The sequence below is a fragment of the Triticum aestivum genome, chromosome 1D (genome assembly GCF_018294505.1).
Source record: "Triticum aestivum cultivar Chinese Spring chromosome 1D, IWGSC CS RefSeq v2.1, whole genome shotgun sequence".
Classification (NCBI taxonomy): domain Eukaryota; kingdom Viridiplantae; phylum Streptophyta; class Magnoliopsida; order Poales; family Poaceae; genus Triticum; species Triticum aestivum.
The window spans coordinates 127,307,934-127,327,857 of NC_057796.1; the positions used below are offsets into that span (position 1 = coordinate 127,307,934).

The window sequence follows — 19,924 nt, forward strand, 5'->3', positions numbered from 1 at the left end:
TGCTCAATCACCTCTCTTCCTGGTGGAAAGATGCACTGGGTACCACTTGCCGGTGTCCTCCTCGGAAGCGCCAGTTCCCCTCTTACGGTCGAGGTCGTCAACACGGGCGGTGCTAGTCTCGGAGAGACAGGGCCTGCATGACGGCCACCTGTTCCGCCGGTCGCGGGGCTCCCCTGCTGAGGTGGTGGCGACATCCCTCCGGTGACCGAAGGAGGCTTTCCCTCGAGGAAGCGCTGGCGTCCCTAGATGTTGGGCGGCGGCGAGCAATTTCCACCATCTGGCGATTTCCTGGAGCCGCGGGCGCATGGGGGACTCCTCTTCCAACGGCACATGCGGGTGTCCGAGGAGAACGAGCACGGTCTGGAGCGCGGCCACCTAGGTGGCCTCGTCAGCGCCCGAACAACGATGCACTAGTTGATACGCTACGTTCTGGGAACGGCTGGGGGGTGGCCGCGACGATGTCCCACGCTGGGTGGTTCTCAGTTTGTTGGCTGCTGTGCCTGCGATCCACGCGAGGGCACGATGATGGCCTAAAGAGAAACTGAAGCCTTGACCGCCTACCTGGCGCGCCAGATGTCAACGGGTGATTGTTGAGATCAGAGATCGTGGGGATCCCTTTTAGAGATTCGGCCAGGAGTCAAACACTTCAAGGATTGAGGCTTTGTTTATCCAGGTTGAGGGCATCGAGAGGTGTAACACCCTACGTCATGCGTGCTAGTTCTTGCTCTAGAGACAAGTGTGTGTGTGTGATTACAAGATTGCTCCTCTTTCTTCCTGGCTCCGGTTCCACCCCTATATATCACGGGGGCAACCACAATATACCTTTTTTGGTGCCGGGGTCAGCTGAACCCCCATCCTCTTGACTTGCCTGGGTCTTATCAGCATGGGCCCCATGTAGTTGGTAGAAGCTAGCGGCGTCGCCCTGTAGCGACGCAATGCCATGTCTTTGTCTGTTTCGTCGGATCTAACCGTCATCAAGGCGGGTGGGAAACGTCACGTCGTCCTTAGGAGAGGCCGAAGTCAAAAGGACTTGCAAGCTCATCTCGCCCGTTGGATGACAAGTCCGATCGATGGGCGTCACTGGCCATCGTGTGCTGGTCATGATGACCCCCAGGCGGCAAGGGCAGGCCCCTTCGTGGTCGTACCCGCTAACCCGGCCAGACCTTTCCTGGGTGTCCAAGCCCTCGAGCGCCGAGAGACTTGCTAACCATTCCTCCTCTGGGAGGGCAGGGCTGACCGATCGTCGTAGGTGCCTGGGAAGGGGTGCTCGGGGAACACGCTCGGGATGCATGAAAACAACCTAGGCTCCCGCTTGCCCTCAGTCCACAATTTTTGGGATGGCGTGGTACCGGGTGTTAAGCTTCATGCACTAGCCAACACACCCAAAAGTCCGAACTGATGGAAAGGGCTATGCAATCCACATATACACTTCAATACCCCCTCTCATGTGTGACGCGGAAAGTCAGCACGTGAATAGACTCAGAGTTATGGCTCAAGAGGCCTATACGTGAACACAAAGGGGAGCAGGGGGGCAGCAACAATTTTTGAATAAATTGCGAAAGCTAGGAGACCTTAGACTCTGACACCATGTTAAGCTTCATGCACTAGCCAACGCAACCAAAAGTCTGAACCGATGGAAAGGGCTAGGCAATCCAAATATGCACTTCAACACCAGGCCATCCTGGTGGATCGGTGTGGCCATGTCTCTTGAGACACTGACAATGCGCTCAGAGCGGACACGACCGGATGGGCGCCAACCGCATTCATGCCGGTCAGACCGACGTGACCTGGATGGCTGACCAGCGTTGCTTCAATGAGGACAAACGCTTCAATGAGGACGCCGGCAACCAAGCCTACTCGGGCCGCTGCTCCTGTGTTGAAGCGGTGCCGGCAACAGGTGGTTCTCCGGGAGATCTGGATCGTGGGGCCGACACACAATGTTTTTAAGGCGGTTAATTTAAGGCGGTTAAGGAGAGGCAAGGCGCGGGGGGGGGGGGGGGGGCAACGCCTTAGAGAGTTTTAAGCAGCAGAATAGAGTAGAATTTGGTTAGGCAACTAGGCATACACACCAACAAAGCAGCAAGCAGTGAACAACTGAACATGGAAGAAAGAGAGCAGAGGAGGTTGGGGGAGAAGCGAGAGGGACAAGAGTGGAGGATGGGGGAGGTCTACCTTGGCAGTTGCCACTTTGTATCCTTGGCTCCTTGCTGTTGCCTGTTGCTGGTTGCTGCTGTACTGGAGAGGAGGAGGAGGTGCTGGAGAGGAGAGGGAGGAGCTGCCGGAGAGGATCTGCTGGAGCCGCTGGAGAGGAGGGGGAGGAGCGTGTGGATTGGGGATTGTTTCTCTCTCTCTCCTCTTACCTGTTGGCGCCAATACCTCCTTTCCCACCAAGACTCAGTTTCCCGCCTGGAATAATTGCTGCCCTGCCTGGCAAGCTCAAGGGGTCCAATATGTACTAGGGGGACACCTAAGTGGGCGCTTGGCTCTGAAGGTCAAGGTGAATGCCTTATGCAGCTATCTAAGGTAAGCTCGACGCCTTGAGCTTGGAGGGCGCCCTGACGCCTAGGTGATGCCTTGGAAACAAAATGCCGCCGCCCATGATCTCCGTGCCTGCCGGCGTCCACCACTCCGACGGTGAAGATGAAGGTGGTGCTCTTGTCAGGCGATAAGGAGCAGCAGCAGCGGCACCTCCTCACCGAGGCCGCAGTGACGGACGAGGAGTTCGCCTCACAGATGGCGCAACAACTCGAGTAGTCGCGCCAACGACTGCGGTTCGACGCCGCCCTTGCCACCCATCCACGGATGCTATCTCAAGGAGCCGACGTCCCCACCGCGCAGCCATGCCAGACGACTCATGCACCTGACGTCCCCGCCGCTCCGACTCCGGCGCGGCAAGGAGGTGGCGCGCCATCCCGCCTCGTCGGCAGTCCGGGGGCCAGTGGTGCCCAGTTGCCGTGAAGGAGGAGGCGCCCTCCCCCGTGATCGCCAACGCGTGCAGCCGCTTTTTGCACTACCTTGGTAGCAGCGGTGGCACGTCCTCGCGCTGCCGGCGTTCGCAACGCCGGACGTGGCGCCGATATGGGTCCTCGCCGACCCCAGTCTCGCGTTGGCCCGGGCCGAGGATTGGTACAGGACCACTACACAGACGTCCACCCGCCGCCGGCTCCGGATCAGCGACGCGTCCGAGTGCTTCACCCGCCGCCTCGCCGGCAAGGGCAAGGTTGGGTGGCGCGGGCCGGAGTCTGTGCCCGACCGTCACCGCCAGGCAGAAGCGGTCGAGTGTCTGCACCAGGTGGAGGCAGCCTAGCGGCTGCGTGCAAGTACGCAGTGGTGAGCCTAGTGGCCGATCAGGGTTGCCGCGACCCTTGGGAGGCCTTCAACCGCTGGAAGGACGGCGGTGACAGCAGACTGGACGACGACGGAGGTGCCAGTGGCCTCGGAGGCCATGCCTATGAGGTCACCTTTCGGTACCTCGCGTAGTTCTTTTTGTTTGTTATTAGTTAAAATTTCGTTAAATTTTGTCTGTTTTGGTTCAAATATTTGGAAATTTAACAAATATCGTTCATTTTTTAAAATGCATGTTTAAACTAGCGCTGGACATTTGGTGCATATGGTTGGATGGCTGGCTCCCCTAATGCTTTCCGTGGGCACGTCCGGACGTGTCCGCGGACATTTGATGAACCGCGTTGGAGTTGCCCTTAGGTTCTATCTAGAACTTGATTTCTAAATTTAAGCACCAAAATGAAATCGAGTTACTTTTTTCACTAAACTAAGATTAGTATAGGTCTGATTCACAATTCATTTATCATGTAGTATGAAATCCTTGAACTGCAACGGAAATCAGGAAATTTACAATCATGCATATATATTGCACTATATGTTATATTTTTTAAAGGAAGAAAATGATTATTTTGGACATAGTGCTGTTATGATCATTATGTTTATCTTCTACTCCCTCCGTAAACTAATATAAGAGCGTTTAGATCACTATTTTAGTAATCTAAACACTCTTATATTAGTTTACAGAGGGAGTAATTGCTAATTCTTTTGTACTGTGAATTTTAAGGCCACAAAAAATTGCTATGTAGCATATTTTCCATGGTGGCTAGTTATAGCTGGGAGGCAGACCTCGTTGCAGCGGCGTGAGATTTTCTGTAAATTCTTTCTTACTACAAACATACCTATGCAGTTTTGAATGTGCTTTTGTGCCTGATGATATTCACTATCCACTCGTCCTGTTAGGCATGAGGCTCAATAACATGTCATAATTTTTGTACCGACAAATATAATCTTATGCCTCTTCAACTGGCAATTGATTTAGTTTTCTGGGTTGAATTGCTATTTCGCCATTTATTTGTGCAGCCTGCTGTTTACATTTATCTTCAGTTTTCTAATTATATAGTTTTCAGTTTTCTAGTTTGAGGTGAACTGTCATAATTATCTGTATGCAGGTCAAGAAGGAAATGACCCTTGTTTAAATTTGTCAGTGCTTACATATGTTTAATTTTCTAGGCATGTGTATTAAGCTTCTTCCGATGTCTTGTCTTCTGGCCATGTGTGTTCTACCAACTTTTGTAGAATTTAAATTTCCTTTTTCTGATGGCAGGCTGCCGAGGTGGAATTGGACGAGGAGGAATGTTAAGCAGCGGCCTTAGTGGTGGGGGTGGGCATGGTGGTAAAGGCGGGGACGGTTTTTACAGCGGCAAGCATTCAGGTGGTGGAGCTGCATATGGTAGTGCTGATTTGCCTTGTGAACTTGGCAGTGGCAGTGGTAATGTCAGTACAACATCTTCAACAGCTGGTGGTGGTATAATAGGTAACAATGATGGTGTACATGGACCATGACCATCCTCTATCAAGTCATGATATTCTTAATAGCACTGGCCTTTACTGCCTTTTCATTTCCACATTCAGTGATGGGTTCTTTGGAGCAATCTCTGCCTATTCTCTCTCTCTCTGGTTCAGTGGAAGCCAACGGTGGCAGTTTCACTCGTGTGGTGACTCATGCTGCAAATGGAGGACCTGGTGGTGGTTCTGGGGGCACAATTCTTCTATTTGTGCGGACTTTATCTTTAGAGAACAGCTCAGTACTTTCTAGTGTTGGTGGGGTTGGAAGCAATGGTAGTGGTGGAGGTGGAGGCGGTCGCATTCACTTCCACTGGTCCGACATTCCCACTGGAGATGACTATGTTCCTTTTGCAACTGTCAAAGGATCAATACTTGCGAGGTGCGTCCTGAAAATCTGATGCTTTCTCTGTTGGCCTTTTCCCTGTCGTTTGACCTGCTATTTTATTCAGGAAGTAAGTAAGGTTGTCTTTCTTTTTTAGCTTTTTATTTGTATTGTAAGTTTTTTAAGGCTATTCCTTGTTGCACTGGTGTTTCAGAATAACATATGTAGCTTTGCAGTTCCTTAATTTGAATCTTGAAGTAGTTTAAAGGATTTTGGGTGGCCTTGTCTTATCTAAAGCCAGTTTTTGTATACCTTGCTTTTTATTCAAAACTTATTTCCTACTGGTGTTACGTTGCTTTTTAAAAACTTGTCTCTTTATTCTCTCATTTTGAATGAAAGGGGTGCTGGCACCACCCCTCCAGCTCTGGCTTCACTACTCTGTTAGTCCTGTATAGCTCCCCCCCCCCCCTCCCCCTGCTGTTTATTCCCCTCCCTTGTACAGTCCCCCTCTCCTGTAAGTACATCTCTTTTCAGTAAAATTTACTGCCGGGGCTCCATTAAAAAGAAATCCCTTTCTTCATGTTCCCTCTGCCGTGTCAGGGTTCTATGATTTTTACTGCCATCTTATTTGTTGTCGAACAACTGAAGATGTCTTAATGCACAGGACATTGCTAAACCTGTAGGCTGACTCTGTGTTGTTATTACAGAGGAGGAATTGTCGAAGGCCGAGGTTTTCCTGGTGAGAATGGCACAGTTACAGCAAAAGATTGCCCGAAAGGTCTTTATGGTACATTTTGCAAGGTAAACGAGAAGCACGTTTTATTCACTCCTTTGTGCCGTTATTTATTATGTTATGAACAGAAGGTCAGTTGCCCATTATTTTTTTCTTCTTCTGTCTATTACGGTTTCTTGAGGCACATAATACCTTTTTTACTGGCACCATTTGGTGCATTGCTATTTTTGAATATTGAATATTGGTGCGCTTACCATGTTTCAGTGTTTAAGACAGATAAGATAAATGTACCGAGATAGCAGCGTGCCATTGTCATACCTATTATCATTTTAGCTCAGTTAACTAATGTAACTAAATTTACTACTCCCTCTGTCCCATAATATAAGAGCGTTTTTGACACTACACTAGTGTCAAAAACGCTCTTATATTATGGGACAGAGGGAGTAATTAACATTGTTGCAATGATTTCTGCGGCGAAATGCAGGAGTGTCCTGTAGGAACATACAAGAACATTACTGGGTCTTCTAATTCCTTGTGTTCTCCATGCCCTGCATATGAGCTCCCTCATCGGGCTATTTACATGCATATCCGAGGTAACTCTTACTGTATTTATTGCTGTATGAGAAATTTGTATCTTCAATACAGGTCAAATTAATTCAATAGCCAGTGTATCATACATGTGTTTTATATAAAAGTACATACCTTGTGGGATCTATGTTTTTTTTATGATGTGGTGTTATTTATAAATTCATATACCTAATGGTCTTGTTTGCAAAAGAACCTGTGGGTATGAAAATACATACCTTGTGGGATCTATGTTTTTTTTATTTTTTTCGAGAAAACGCAAATGGCCTTTGCGTTTCATTGCATTGGAAAGAGAGGGAATTTACATCCTCCTAGGAGGCAGATTTACACAGCCGTCAGGGGCTCAGTGGACATCCCAGGATGATGGCAAAACGACCCTGAGCCCTTGAGCCCCAGCCTTTGCCCAACATCGGGCCTCGTCCTTGATCCTGTCGACAAGCTCATTGAGCGATGGGCTCACATGGTCAAAAACGCACGCGTTCCTATGCTTCCAAATCATCCACGGCACCAAAAGCGCCACGGATTTCAGCGCCTTGCGTAGCGCTGGCGGTGTGGATTCCTTCGCGCGCAGCCACCAGTCCATGAGCGAGTCGTCGTGCTCGGGTGCCGGCGCCGGCAAGCGCAGCCAAGATAGGACCTCATGCCATGTCTGCCTAGTGAATGGGCACGTGAGCATCAAGTGCCTGATCGTCTCCAGTTCTTGGTCGCACAGAAGGCACCGCGGGTGGTGCTGCAGGCCACGACGTGCGAGTGGCTCCTCGGTCCAGCAGCGATCTTGACATGCCAGCCAATGGAAAAACTTCACTTTTGGTGGTGCCCAGCTCCTCCAAATGAGCTTCCAGGAGTGGCAGCCCGTCGCTCCCTGGAAGGTTGCCCGGTAGCAAGACTGGGCGGTGTATGTGCCGTTGGCGGTCCAGCTCCAGAGCAGCTTGTCCGGCTCGTTGGACAGTTCGACATGCTGCACTAAGTGCCAAAGCTTCAGGTACTGTCCAATCTCGGGAAGGCCGGGCAGACCATGGATGTCGCGCACCAAGCTATTACCGGTCATGGCCTCCGCCACCGTTCTCGACTTCCGGCGATGCTTGGGGATGCACTGAAAGAGCATGGGCGCGAGCTCGCGGACGGATTGGCTGCCGAGCCAGCGATCCTCCCAGAAAAGGGCGGTCCTGCCGTCCCTGATGGCCATGGTCGTGGAGGCGTAAAAGAGCACGCGCTCCTCCGAAGTAAATTGCAGGTCCAGCCCCTGCCATGCTCGATCTGTGTCTGTACGCGCAAGCCATAGCCAACGCAGCCGTAGCGATAGCCAAGTGCGCTCAAGATCCCGGACGCCAACGCCGCCATATTCGAGCGGGCGGCAGACCCGGCGCCAATTCACGTGGCAGTGTCCACCGTGGGCGTCCGGGATCAAGAGAGCTCGAAGCGGGCGGCTGAAGCCAATAGTCCTCGAAGTGGAAGCGTTTGTGGGCCGTCGGCATGGGAGAGCAATCCAACAGCAACGGGTAGTGGTCCGACACGACCAAAGCAAGGCATCGGAGGTGACATTCGCCGTGCGCATCTTCCCAATCAAAGGTGCAAAGAACGCGGTCAAGGTGCACCAGCGTGGGCGGCGATTGCTCATTCGACCACGTGAAGCGACGCCCGTTGAGGTATATCTCCTTCAAGGCGGGGTCGTTGATGGAGCGGCGAAATCTTCCCATCATGCGCCGATGCAGGCCACCCATGTTTTTGTCCTCAGCACGGTATATGAGGTTGAAACCACCACATAGCATCCATGAGCCAGGGCAGGCCGCACGTATATCACGCAGTTCCTGAAGGAATAGGATTTTATCTGCGTCATCCTGGGGTCCATAGACCATCGTCAGCCACCCCGGCGTCCCGGAGGCCACGAACACCTTGGCCGTGAGTGCGTTCTGGGGGAGCAGGGGGTCAGAGATCGTGACAACCCTGCTCTTCAAGGCAAGGAGGATGCCGCCTCGTGTGCCATCGGCCGAGAGGTAAGTGTAGTCGTCGAACTCGGAGCCGAGGATGTCTAGCACAATGGGCGAGTAGATCAAAGCCATCTTAGTTTCTTGTAGGCATACAATGGGGGCGCTGGTAGTGCCCAACAGAGAACGGATGGCACTACGCCGGGCGCGCGAGTTAAGGCCGCGAACATTCCAAACTGCGATCTTTAGTCCGTGATCCATGAACAAGGGGTCGACGATGATTGGGCCGGCGGACCTAGCTCTCGCAGGCAACGGCCTCGCGTGTGGGGGAGGCGAAGCACGCTGGGATCTCCCGATCGACCAGGGCTGCGATGGCCTTGAGCACAGACAGGGGGATTCGCGCCGCGAACATGTCGTCGTAGGCTTTCATCTCAATGGCCGTGATCTTCTGGTTGGTGCCTACAATCCCCAGGGTGCGCAGGATCTGCACATGGGCCCTCCGTTCTGCCGTCGGCGGCGCCGCCACAGGCGTGGCTGCAGCCGCGGAACGGTCTCGCCGTGGGGCGAAGTTGAGGGGGCGATGTGGCCGCTTCCCGGGAGTCGGCAACGATGCACTGATGTGCTTCGTGGCCGTGGCCAGAAAATCGTCGAGCGTCCAAGCCTGCTGCGTGGTTGCACGGCTGCGCGATTGCCGCATCGTGATTGGCGGCGATGCAAACCGTCCAGATGCCGGGGAACGGGGTCCGGGGGCAGGCGAACGGTGATCAGCGTTGGGCGCAGGCGTGAAGTGACCCCGAGGCCGCTGCAGTATAGAAATTGGGCTCTGGGCCTCGGCCTCCGGAGATCCAGAGGCGGGGGATCCGGCAGCAGCCACAAGGGACAGCGGTGCTGGAGGTGTGGGCTCAGCAGTGGGCGGCCCAGCCACATTTGGCCCAACAGCAGCCGGGGGATGAGCAAGGGCCCCGGCTTCGGAAGAGGGCTCGGGCGCGGGCGCGTTAGCGGGTGAGGCGATAACAGGTGCGCCTCTTCCCGCCGAAACCGCCGATGTGGGATCGTGGGGCTGCGATGACCGGTCAGTGGAGATTCCTGGGCTCGCCAGGGCGACAGGAGTGGGCGATATGCCACTTTGCCCCGACAAGGCGGCAGTCGATCCTGGCAGTTCTGAAGCCTCTGGCGCCACAGGCTGCGAGTCTGGTACCTGGCTCAAAAGGGCAAGGTCCCGACACGGCGTTGGATCAGCTGCGACAGGGGTGGGTCCTGCGGGATCGTCCTCGGGATCGTGGGGGGAGCCAGTGTTTGAAATTCCAGGGCCTTCCGGTGCGCCAGCGACCAGTGGGAGCTCGCCAGCTGGCCTCTGCACAACCGTCCTGGCGTCGTCAGCGGATGAGACAGCCGCTCGCGTCGGGCCTGCCGCCAAAGCCTGCTGCTGTGGGCCCCTTCTTTTTCCTCTTTTTCCTCTTTTAGTTCGGTGACGAGAACGAGCGGGGCCCTGCTGACCCGGCCATGACAGCATGCCATCCCTCGACGGCCGGGCGGGCGGCCCCGCCGCCGTGGTCGCCGGCCGGGGCCAGGAGGTCGTCGTGTTCAACCCGTCAGTCCGCCCCGAGCTGCCACAGGCGCGCCAGGCAAACGCGTCCATGGCCATGCCGTCGGCCCGGCCGCTCGGCACTGCGTCAGTCCGCCTGCGCTTCCGGCCGCGGCGTCGCGCCCGTCCAGGTCCGGTGCCCTGGCCTTGGCCATGCCCATTGCCGGCGCCACCTCGGCCGGGGTCGTCATTGGCCTGGACACCGGGAGGGGGCGCCCTGAGCGGGACAGCACGTGCGAGCGCGATGGAGATGGGGTATGTGAGCGTCCTGACCTCCGGCGCTCCCGATCGTACACGAGCCGGTAGCAGTTCGACGATCTCCAGAATGGCGGCGCGGCTGGTGTCGGCAGGGTCGTGCACGTGGCCAGATAGACGGAAGACGGCCAGGTCCTCATGAGAGCACGTGCGAGGATGCAGCCTCTCAATCCAGCAACTCTCCCCGAGGATGTGCTCGGCGGTGGAGAGATGCCAGGCTTGGGCGGGAATGCCGCGGAGCTCGAGCTCGACGCGGTGTTTGAACCCGCCGGCGCCAGCATGCGCAAGCATGCACCATGGCCGCAGCGACAACGCGAACCGCGGCGAGCTGATGAAGTGCTCGCCATTGAGACGACGCATGGTGTCCAGGGAGGAGAAGAGGATGAGGAAGTCCTCGGGGTGGTGCTTGTGGACGGTGAAGTCGCCTTCGGAGAGCTCGAGGGAGCGGTAGAGCAGCTCGGCCACCTCAGCCGCGGCCACGTGCGGCCTGTTGCTGGTGATGGAGGCCACCATAGTGCGGCCAAGGACCCGCTCAGCGTCCTCCATCTCCGTGGACTGCGCCATGATGACCCGCACGGGCACGTCGGGGCGCGGCGGGACCGCAGGAGGCGCCGGTGGGGTGGCGGCGCGACGACGCGCAGGAGGGGCCGGGGGCGGGCCGTCCCTGCCAGGGGCGTCACGGTGAGGCCGCGCGCCGCCGTTGTGCCGGTAGTCGCAGTCGCGGGACTCGTGGCCCGAGGCGAGGCAGCGCCTGCACCGGACGTCGTTGGTACAGTCACGCACCCGATGGCGGTGGTCGAGGCAGCGAAAGCACAACCCGGCAATCTCCTCCGGTGACGGGCTGCGGCGGTGAGGAGGCGAAGGACTGGGGGTGCCGTCCTGGCTCGGGTGGCGGCGGCGGTTCCTGCGCCGCGGCTGCTGGAACCCATCAGCGTCGAGCATAGCTCCGCCAGAGACGTGGTGGACCTCCGAGCGGGGGCCCAGGCGTTGCCTGGCGGGCACGTGGGCGGCCGGCGAGATGCGGCCAGAGGCCCTAGCTGCCGGCGACGCAGCGGTGGCCGGCGGGGTGAGGGCGACGTCCCTGTACGAGCGCGCCGAGGACTCGCTCTCCGAGCTGAGCCAGCGGTCACCTGAGGACACGCGCTCGCCGGAGAGGGTCGCCCGGCGGTCGACAGGGGCGGCACCAGGGGCTTCCATGACGGAGGGGAGGGGGCTAGGGTGCGGCCGGCCGGCGGGGAGCGTCGGCGGCAGGCAGGGGAGGGCTCGGCGGGGCTAGAGGGTGGGAGCCAGACCCAAGGTTTGAGATCCTTATAGGGGGGGGGGGGGGGGGGGGAGCCAGCCCCAATGTTTTTTTTATGATGTGGTGTTATTTATAAATTCATATACCTAATGGTCTTGTTTGCAAAAGAACCTGTGGGTAGATGCCAGAGCTTTGTGTGTGGCTCAATCACCGAGCCATTTGCTTTTAGCTCATTGTGTTATGTTCAAGAAGACAGCTTAAACTGGATTACAAGTTTTTTTTTGTGTTCTTTTGTTACACTTCTATTTTTTCTAGTTTCAGAACATTTGTGTTCACAATCAATATTTCTGTTAGTTTAACCTTGGTTTTCTAATCTTAAATAACATTTTTCACAGGAGGTGTCGCTGAAACCCCATGCCCATACAAATGTGTATCAGATAGATATCGTATGCCTCACTGTTTTACTGCTCTTGAAGAGCTAATATACACTTTTGGTGGACCTTGGTTCTTTGGCTTGCTTCTTTCAGGCCTTCTTGTTTTATTGGCTCTTGTTTTGAGTATTGCTCGGATGAAATTTGCTGGTACTGATGAGTTTCCTGGACCAGCACCAACTCAACATGGCTCCCAAATTGATCACTCTTTTCCCTTCCTAGAATCACTGAATGAGGTAGTGGAATACATTCTGTTGTCATGGCTCAGTGCATTAAGCTGTTGCATGATCATGCTGGGTGTTGTTTGAAATTTCTGCTAATGTGATAGGTATTGGAAACAAATAGGGCCGAAGAATCTCACTGCCATGTGCACAGGATGTTTTTCATGGGCCCAAATACCTTCAGTGAACCTTGGCATCTCCCGCACACGCCGCCTGAACAGATTACAGATATTGTGTAATGCCCGTGGTCAAGATTACATTTGCACAAATTCCCTTCAGTCATTTAGCTGTCTTGTTATAATTTTTCCCAATATTCACGTTTTTTTTTTTCATGAATTTTACGTAGCCTTTTGTCTTATAGAAATATATAACTGAGTATTGACTGCTGTTGTGCTGTTTGTCTTCTGTTGTCAGATACGAGGATGCGTTTAACAAGTTTGTCGATGAGATCAATGCTCTGGCAGCTTATCAGTGGTGGGAGGGATCAATTTGTAGTATTCTGTGTATACTTTCCTACCCCTTGGCGTGGTCCTGGCAACAGTGGCGCCGAAGAAAAAAGTTACAACGACTACGTGAGTTTGTTCGATCTGAATATGATCATTCGTGCTTACGGTCGTGCCGTTCACGTGCCCTTTACGAAGGGCTGAAGGTATTGTGTTTTCCAATACCAATTTTTTCATAGAAAATTGCAGTTTGTTACGAATTGATTATTTTTTCCTGAAATTAGGCTGTTTGGTATCGCTTTTTCGTACGAAACCAATGTCTCTCAAGTGTTATCTGCTTGATTTAAGTGACTTATCCAATATTTTGAGTCCATAGATACATACTCCCTCCGTCCAAAAAAGCTTGTCCCCCAAATAGATGTATCTAGCACCAAGTTAGTGCTAGATACATCCATTTGAGGAACAAGCTTGAGACAAGTTTTTCCGGACGGAGGGAGTAGTAACTAGAAATATCCAGGGTATCCAAATAGATAAAAGGAATGTGGTGTTTGATTTATAAGTGTGGCCATGTTGACTCTGCATTATCGGCTGCTATAGCAGTACATATTGTAGGTTGCACCTGCCACCTACAATTCCAGTTGTTATATAACTAGCAGACGGATATTATGGATTGAGGGTGGTCTATTTTTTCCAATTTATAGGTAGCTGCCACTCCAGATTTAATGCTGGGTTATTTGGATTTTTACCTTGGTGGGGATGAGAAAAGGCCCGATCTGCCCACTCGTCTTCATCAAAGGTTTCCAATGTCCTTGATTTTTGGCGGTGATGGAAGTTACATGGCTCCATTTTCACTTCACAGTGATAGTGTAGTCACAAGTCTTATAAGCCAGGTTGATTCTGAAACATTTCCTTCTGTGCCGAATCACTGAAATAACGTTTTATTCAGTTCCTGATAAATATCTTTTGTAGGTTGTACCATCATCAATATGGCACCGTCTTGTTGCTGGACTGAATGCCCAGCTGCGTTTGGTTCGTCATGGAAATTTGAAAGTAACCTTTCTTCCTATGCTCAAATGGCTTGAAACTCATGCAAATCCTGCCTTAGACACATACCATGTACGTGTTGACCTTGCATGGTTCCAAGCTACAGCATTAGGATACTGTCAATACGGCCTTGTTATTCATGCTGTGGGGGGAGAAGCAGTGGCTGCTGAACTTCAAGGTGGCTCTAGAATAATATTTGATCAACATTCATTGTGAGTTATCTGTTACTAGCTCCCCTTATTTCTTCATTTTCTTCTCTTATCACAATTTATCTCTAACTAATGATCCTATGTCGAGCAGAAATCAGAATGTAGATGCTGACTCTCAACTAGGCCACTCAAGGAACAATGATGCTTATATGTGTAAAAGTATAACCGGTGGAATTCTCAATGTTGACAACTTGATGACGCTCAAAGACAGGAGTGACTTGTTTCATCCTCTGTCTCTTATCTTGCACAACACTAAACCGGTTGGACATCAGGTGACTTGTTTTGCAGAGACTGACCACTATTTCAACCCCTAGTGTGGTTATGAAGAGATTCAGAGTATCTTACACCTGTCATGGTTATTTTGCTTTCTTAACTGCAGGATTTTGTTGGTTTGGTCATCTCAATATTGCTTCTTGCAGATTTTAGCTTAGTGTTGCTTACGTCTCTCCAGCTATATTCTTACTCTATGGTCGACATTTTGTTAGTCTTGTTTGTTCTTCCTCTTGGAATACTGGCACCATTTCCAGCTGGGATAAATGCTCTCTTTAGTCATGGCCCACGTCGCTCAGCAGGCCTTGCTCGTGTGTATGCATTGTGGAACATTACATCTCTGGTTAATGTTGTAAGTACTCTTCTTTGCCTGTATATGTATTTTGCTATTACTAGTTCATTTCGAATGTTGTATATTTTGGGGAGTATAACCAGGGTTAAAATTATCACTGTTTTCTGCAGGGTGTTTTCATTGGTTTATTGTGTTTGATATTATCATAAAGTTTTTGCACGTGCAGACACACATTCACAAGCAAAACAGAGAACATACACATATAACATTACTTATCCGTATTTATCAAGCTGTAAAACTAGGCAATTATGTTCAGTGGTTTGTCTGGCTGTCATGCAGAATCAGATTTCATGTCATTTGAATATTTGCTCGTTACAACAGTAATACTCCCTCCGTCCGGAAATACTTGTCCTCGAAATGGTTGTATCTAGACAAGTATTTCCGGACGGAGGGAGTATATCGTCAGTGTTTGAGTTTGTTGCACCTTTCACAGACAAGCATGCCTACTGATTTTACGACTATACAATCATTATCATATTCTACTGCTGGCTGAATACTAGCAAGTTCAGCTATACCTATCATTATCATGTTTTTGTGCTTGCTATTCCAATACCAGTTTCAATGTTTTTTTTAAGCTCTTTGTAACCTATTTGCACTTGACTTAGGTTGTGGCCTTTGTATGCGGACTTGTGCATTATAAGTCATCAACAAAAAGACATCCAAGCATGCAGCCATGGAATTTGGGCGGGTAAGCATCTTTGCCCGCTCTGTGAAGAAGGGTTACATGAGCATTAAATGCAATTGGTCGGCCATATCTTATACTCCCTCCGTTTGGAAATAACTGTTGTGGTTTTAGTTCAAATAACTGATGTGGTTTTAGTTCAAATTTGAACTAAAACCACGTCAGTTATTTCCGAACGGAGGGATTATTTAGGAGCGGAGGTCTGTTCATAAATGTAAGACGTTTTTGCAGTTCAATTTAGGAACAGAGGGTGTAGCACCTAACAACTTGGACTTCAAATATTTTCAGGGATGAAACTAGCTGGTGGTTATTCCCAACTGGACTCGTGTTGTGTAAATTGATCCAAGCAAGGCTTGTTGATTGGCACGTGTCCATCTTAGAGATCCAGGATCGTGCGGTATACAGCAAAGACCCAACTATATTCTGGCAGTGATGGCATACGGATCACCGAAGTGGTCATGGGAGCTTTTTGCAACTCGAGTTTTTGGGAGTTGATAAAACGAAGGCTAGAAAGCTAGCCCATTCTTTGTCGACCAGATAGAGGAAGCAAGCACAAAGTAGAATTCCTACATATGCATGCTTGTAGTTTGCTGTTAATCTTGCGCAGCCATAACATTTTCCTTGTAGATAAGAAGGTTTAAGTGATCCATTCATTATAGGATTTAGACACCATAGGCTTACAACTTTACCAGAGCTAATCACCGACATATACAGATAGTGGGATGGGTGAGGGCAAATGATCAAATATGAAATTACCCTGTTCGTGGTCCAATTCGATGAACACAACAAATTACCATTTTTGGCATTTTTGTTTGATCTAGTGGGCTGATGCATCATGCCCGCCGTTAGTTGCTGGGGTGATCTAAAACCCTCATCAGAGGCTCAATGTTGGTTTGATAAGCTAGAAGTTTCCATCCGAAGCATTGTGTCATGTAACGAATGCATTCCTATTTTTAGTACTTTCTCCGATTCATATTACTTTTCTTAGATTTGTCTAGATGTAGATATATCTAACACTAAAACATGTCTAGATACATCCGTATCTAACAAATCCAAGAAATCCAAGACAAGTAATATGGATAGGAAGGAGTACAAAGGTCTATTGTCAATTGCATCTGATCTTCATGTTTTCCCTCCTTTCCGGGAGTATATGATCAAGACTTTGAAACTATGAATCTAGATGTTGCTACACTCGTCAGAAATGGCATTTTGGTCATACGGTCTCAAATAAGGAAGAATATCACATGGAAACCAGCATTCAAAGAAAGATATCGTCGATTGCATCTGATCTTCATGTTTATTAACCTTTCGGGAGTATATGATCAAGACTTTGAAACTATGAACCTAGATGTTTCTACACTCGTCAGAAATGGCATTTTGGTCACACAGTCTCAAATAAGACTAGCCACAATGGATAGTAACATAGACTAGTAACATGCTATGTTACTACCTCTATAGTGGGGAGTGACATATGTGTAGTAACATGCAACACTCTATTTATTAGGCTATAGACTCATCTTGTCTTGATATGTGTGATGTTACTCATACTATTAGTAACTAGCTATGTTATCACTTTGCTCTCTTTCTTCATTTATTGCTTGCCACATCATCTATTTTATCTAGATATGCGTGATGTTACTACCTATGTTACTCCCATTGTGGGTAGTCTAAGGGGGAATATCACATGAAAACGAGCATTCCAAGAAAAAATCGTCAAAGAAAAACTGTACATGAAATGTTATCGAAAAGGCTTACGCCCCGCTTTATAAATAAAGCAACCATCGAGCACAACGTTCACAAAGTACCAGTCGCGAACACACACACACTGCCATCGCGAACAAGGTCTCACACACAAGCACACACACAGATAAGTTCAGTTGTGGGCACAACACAACAAGCCCAACACACACGCACACACAAACAAATGGCGGTGGCGGCGGCGACGCAGGGAAGATCTAATCCGGCTTTGGAGGTGGTGGGGGAAGCGGCGGAGCCAACCGGAGAGCCATCGCGCGAAGCTGGGTGATGATGGAGGTGCTGGCGTCTCTCTTCCTGGGGTGGCTAAGCGGCCGCCAAAGCTGCAAGTACCCAGACCATTTAAACAGAGCGTCAGTAGCGTGGCGAAGAGGTATACGCTGAATCACGAGCCTATTCCTAACAGTCCACAGCGTCCAAGCGAGCACACCGATAGTCAGTCACCTAATGTGGCGAGACGAGGGTGGTGATGCCTGAAGTTCGGTGAAGAGAGCGGGAAAGTTGTTGTGGTCCCAACTTCCGCCCATTAATTCGCGGAAACAGCTCCAAAGGAACTGCGCGGACACGCAGGAGAAGAAGATATGGTTCGAGTCTTCTTCGGGCCCGCAAAGCGGGCAACAACCGTCACCAGGGCCGTTGCGCTTCAAGACTTCCACGCCGGACGGGAGGCGGCCGCGGATCCATTGCCACATGAATATTCTAATCTTTAGGGGGAGTCGGATCTCCCAAATGGTGGTGAGAGCCTCGGGGCCCGGGGAGGGGGCGATCGCCTGATATAGTGATTTAATGGAGAACTGGCCAGATGGCTCTAGCCACCACTTGACGCGGTCATCTCCCCTTGCGAGGTCAGGCTCGTGCAGAGCAATGCAGTCGAGTAGGTCATGCCAATCGGCGGTGTCCGCAGGACCAAACGGTCGCTAAAACGCGAGTTGCCCTAAGTTAGTAAGGGCCACCGCAACCAAAACCCTAGGCTCCACCGCAATGGCGAACAGGCCAGGAAAGCGGGCCACGATGGGGGTGTCCCCAGCCCAATGGTCGAACCAAAACAGCGTGGCAGTGCCCGATCCAACCGCGACCGAAGTTCCAATGCGGAGGACAGGGAGGAGCTGTATGATGGATTGCCAGAACTAGGAGCCCCCAGACCGCTAACAGAAGGCGAGAGGCTGGCCACGGAGGTATTTCTGCTGGATGATGCGGAGCCACAGACAACCCTCTCCGTTTGCGATCCGCCAGAGCCATCGAGTCAGCAGAGCGATGTTCATGCATTTGGAGGACATGATCCCGAGGTCGCCCTGATCACGAGGCTTGCATATCTCAGTCCACCGCACCATGTGGTACTTCTGCTTATCGCCCTCACCAGCCCAGAAGAAGCGGCCCTGGACGCGAGCTATCTCGTGATGCAGCGTCTCGGGCAGGCTGTAGAAGCTCATAATGAATAGGAGCAGGCTGGACAAGGAGGAGTTAATGAGCACGGTCCGAGCTGCTTTTGAAAGCCATTGCCCTTGCCAAGGTTCGATGCGGTGCTGGAGCTTGCCCACCGTAGGGCGCAGCTCGGCTACAGTTAGCCACGAGTCACTAATGGGGATCCCCAAATAAGTTGTGGGGAAGCTCCCGAGCTGATAGTTAAGCCGGTCCGCGATGCTCTTACATTCGTCTTGAGGGTAACCCAAGACCATCACCGCACTCTTATCGAAGTTGATCCTAATACCAGACATCTGCTGAAAGCAGAGCAGGAGGAACTTCAAGTTCGTGATGTCACTAGCAGAGCCTAACACCATTATAATGGTGTCATCCGCGTACTGGAGGAGGGAGAGCCCATTCCCGCCAACCAGATGTGGTACTATGCCCTTGATATGCCCTGCCGCCTTGGCTCTATCTAAGATGGCTGCCAGGGCATCAACCACCATGTTGAAGAGGAACGAGGAGAATGGATCGCCCTGCCGGACCCCACAGAAGGTGGGGAAGTAGGGACCAATCTCGCCGTTAATGTTGACCGCGGTCTGGCCCGAGGAGACCAATTGCATCACGCGGGTCACCCACCGGTCATCGAAGCTTTTCCGGAGCAGGCATTCCCGAAGGAAGGCCCAACTCACCGTGTCGTAAGCCTTGTGGAAGTCCAGTTTCAGAAAGACCGCCTTGAGGTGTTTGGAGTGCACCTCGTGGAGAGCCTCGTGAAATACAAGGATGCCGTCCAGGATATAGCGTCCCTGGATAAAGGCTGACTGCTCCGGGTGGTGATGCGATCGGCTAGAGGGGCCACCCTATTGGCGTACCCCTTCGCAAGGATGCGGAAGATGACATTGATCACCGTGATCGGGCGGAATTGACGGATCTCCAAAGCGCCAATTATTTTGGGGATGAGAGTGATAATCCCAAAGTTGAGCCTGGAGAGGTCGACGACCCCAACGTAGAACTCCTCAAACAGGGCCATCACCTCAGGTTTGATGACCTTCCAGAAGGTCCGAAAGAACTTTACCGGAAGGCCATCGGGGCCAGGAGCCGAGGACGGGTTCATGCCCTTAATGGCCGTCCACACTTCTGCCTCGGAGAACTTGGAGAACGGGGCTGTAAGAGCCACGTTGTCCGCATCCGAGACACAACAGCTAGGTGGCCATATATCCTGGGCAAGGGCTAGCCCTCCCCGAGGGGAGGCAGAGAATAGGTCTTTGTAGAAGCCAATGGCCTCCGGTTGCTGGAGGAGGGTGTCTCCGTCCCATAGCTGCGGGATGAAGTTACGGCGACGGCGGCCGTTAGCTATGGCCTGGAAGTAGGCGGTATTGGCGTCCCCTTTGAGGACCCAATTCTGCGTACCCCGTAGGCGCCAGTAAGCCTCCTCGTCCGTGTAAATAACCACGAGCTGGTCTTCCAAATCGTACCTAAGCATCCATTCCTCCGCCGAGAGGCCTGAGGAGTCCGCCCGAAGATCAAGGGCCTGGATGCCCTCTAGGAGAGCTTTCTTCCGCTCCCGGATGTCGCGGCCCAAGTTAGCACCCCAACCTTTCATGAATTGGCGCGACCGCTTAG

At 51.7% G+C, this 19,924-nt stretch overlaps 1 protein-coding gene across 3 annotated transcripts in view; it reads left to right on the forward strand.

Annotated features, from left to right (window-relative positions):
* LOC123180728 (uncharacterized) overlaps positions 1-16,065 on the forward strand; it is a 31,400-nt gene extending 15,335 nt beyond the window's left edge. For 2 of the 3 annotated variants that reach the window (XM_044592845.1, XM_044592847.1), the window contains 14 exons: positions 4,089-4,154; positions 4,607-4,816; positions 4,915-5,227; positions 5,878-5,971; positions 6,388-6,496; positions 11,889-12,160; positions 12,253-12,380; positions 12,560-12,794; positions 13,290-13,478; positions 13,558-13,844; positions 13,933-14,113; positions 14,221-14,463; positions 15,069-15,151; positions 15,434-16,065. In XM_044592845.1, coding sequence (XP_044448780.1) covers positions 4,089-4,154; positions 4,607-4,816; positions 4,915-5,227; positions 5,878-5,971; positions 6,388-6,496; positions 11,889-12,160; positions 12,253-12,380; positions 12,560-12,794; positions 13,290-13,478; positions 13,558-13,844; positions 13,933-14,113; positions 14,221-14,463; positions 15,069-15,151; positions 15,434-15,578 — 2,555 coding nt within the window. In that variant the 3' untranslated portion in view covers positions 15,579-16,065. The remainder of the gene's footprint in view (positions 1-4,088; positions 4,155-4,606; positions 4,817-4,914; positions 5,228-5,877; positions 5,972-6,387; positions 6,497-11,888; positions 12,161-12,252; positions 12,381-12,559; positions 12,795-13,289; positions 13,479-13,557; positions 13,845-13,932; positions 14,114-14,220; positions 14,464-15,068; positions 15,152-15,433) is intronic. The other variant, XM_044592846.1, reaches the window with a different exon arrangement.
* The last annotated feature ends 3,859 nt before the right edge of the window (positions 16,066-19,924 follow it).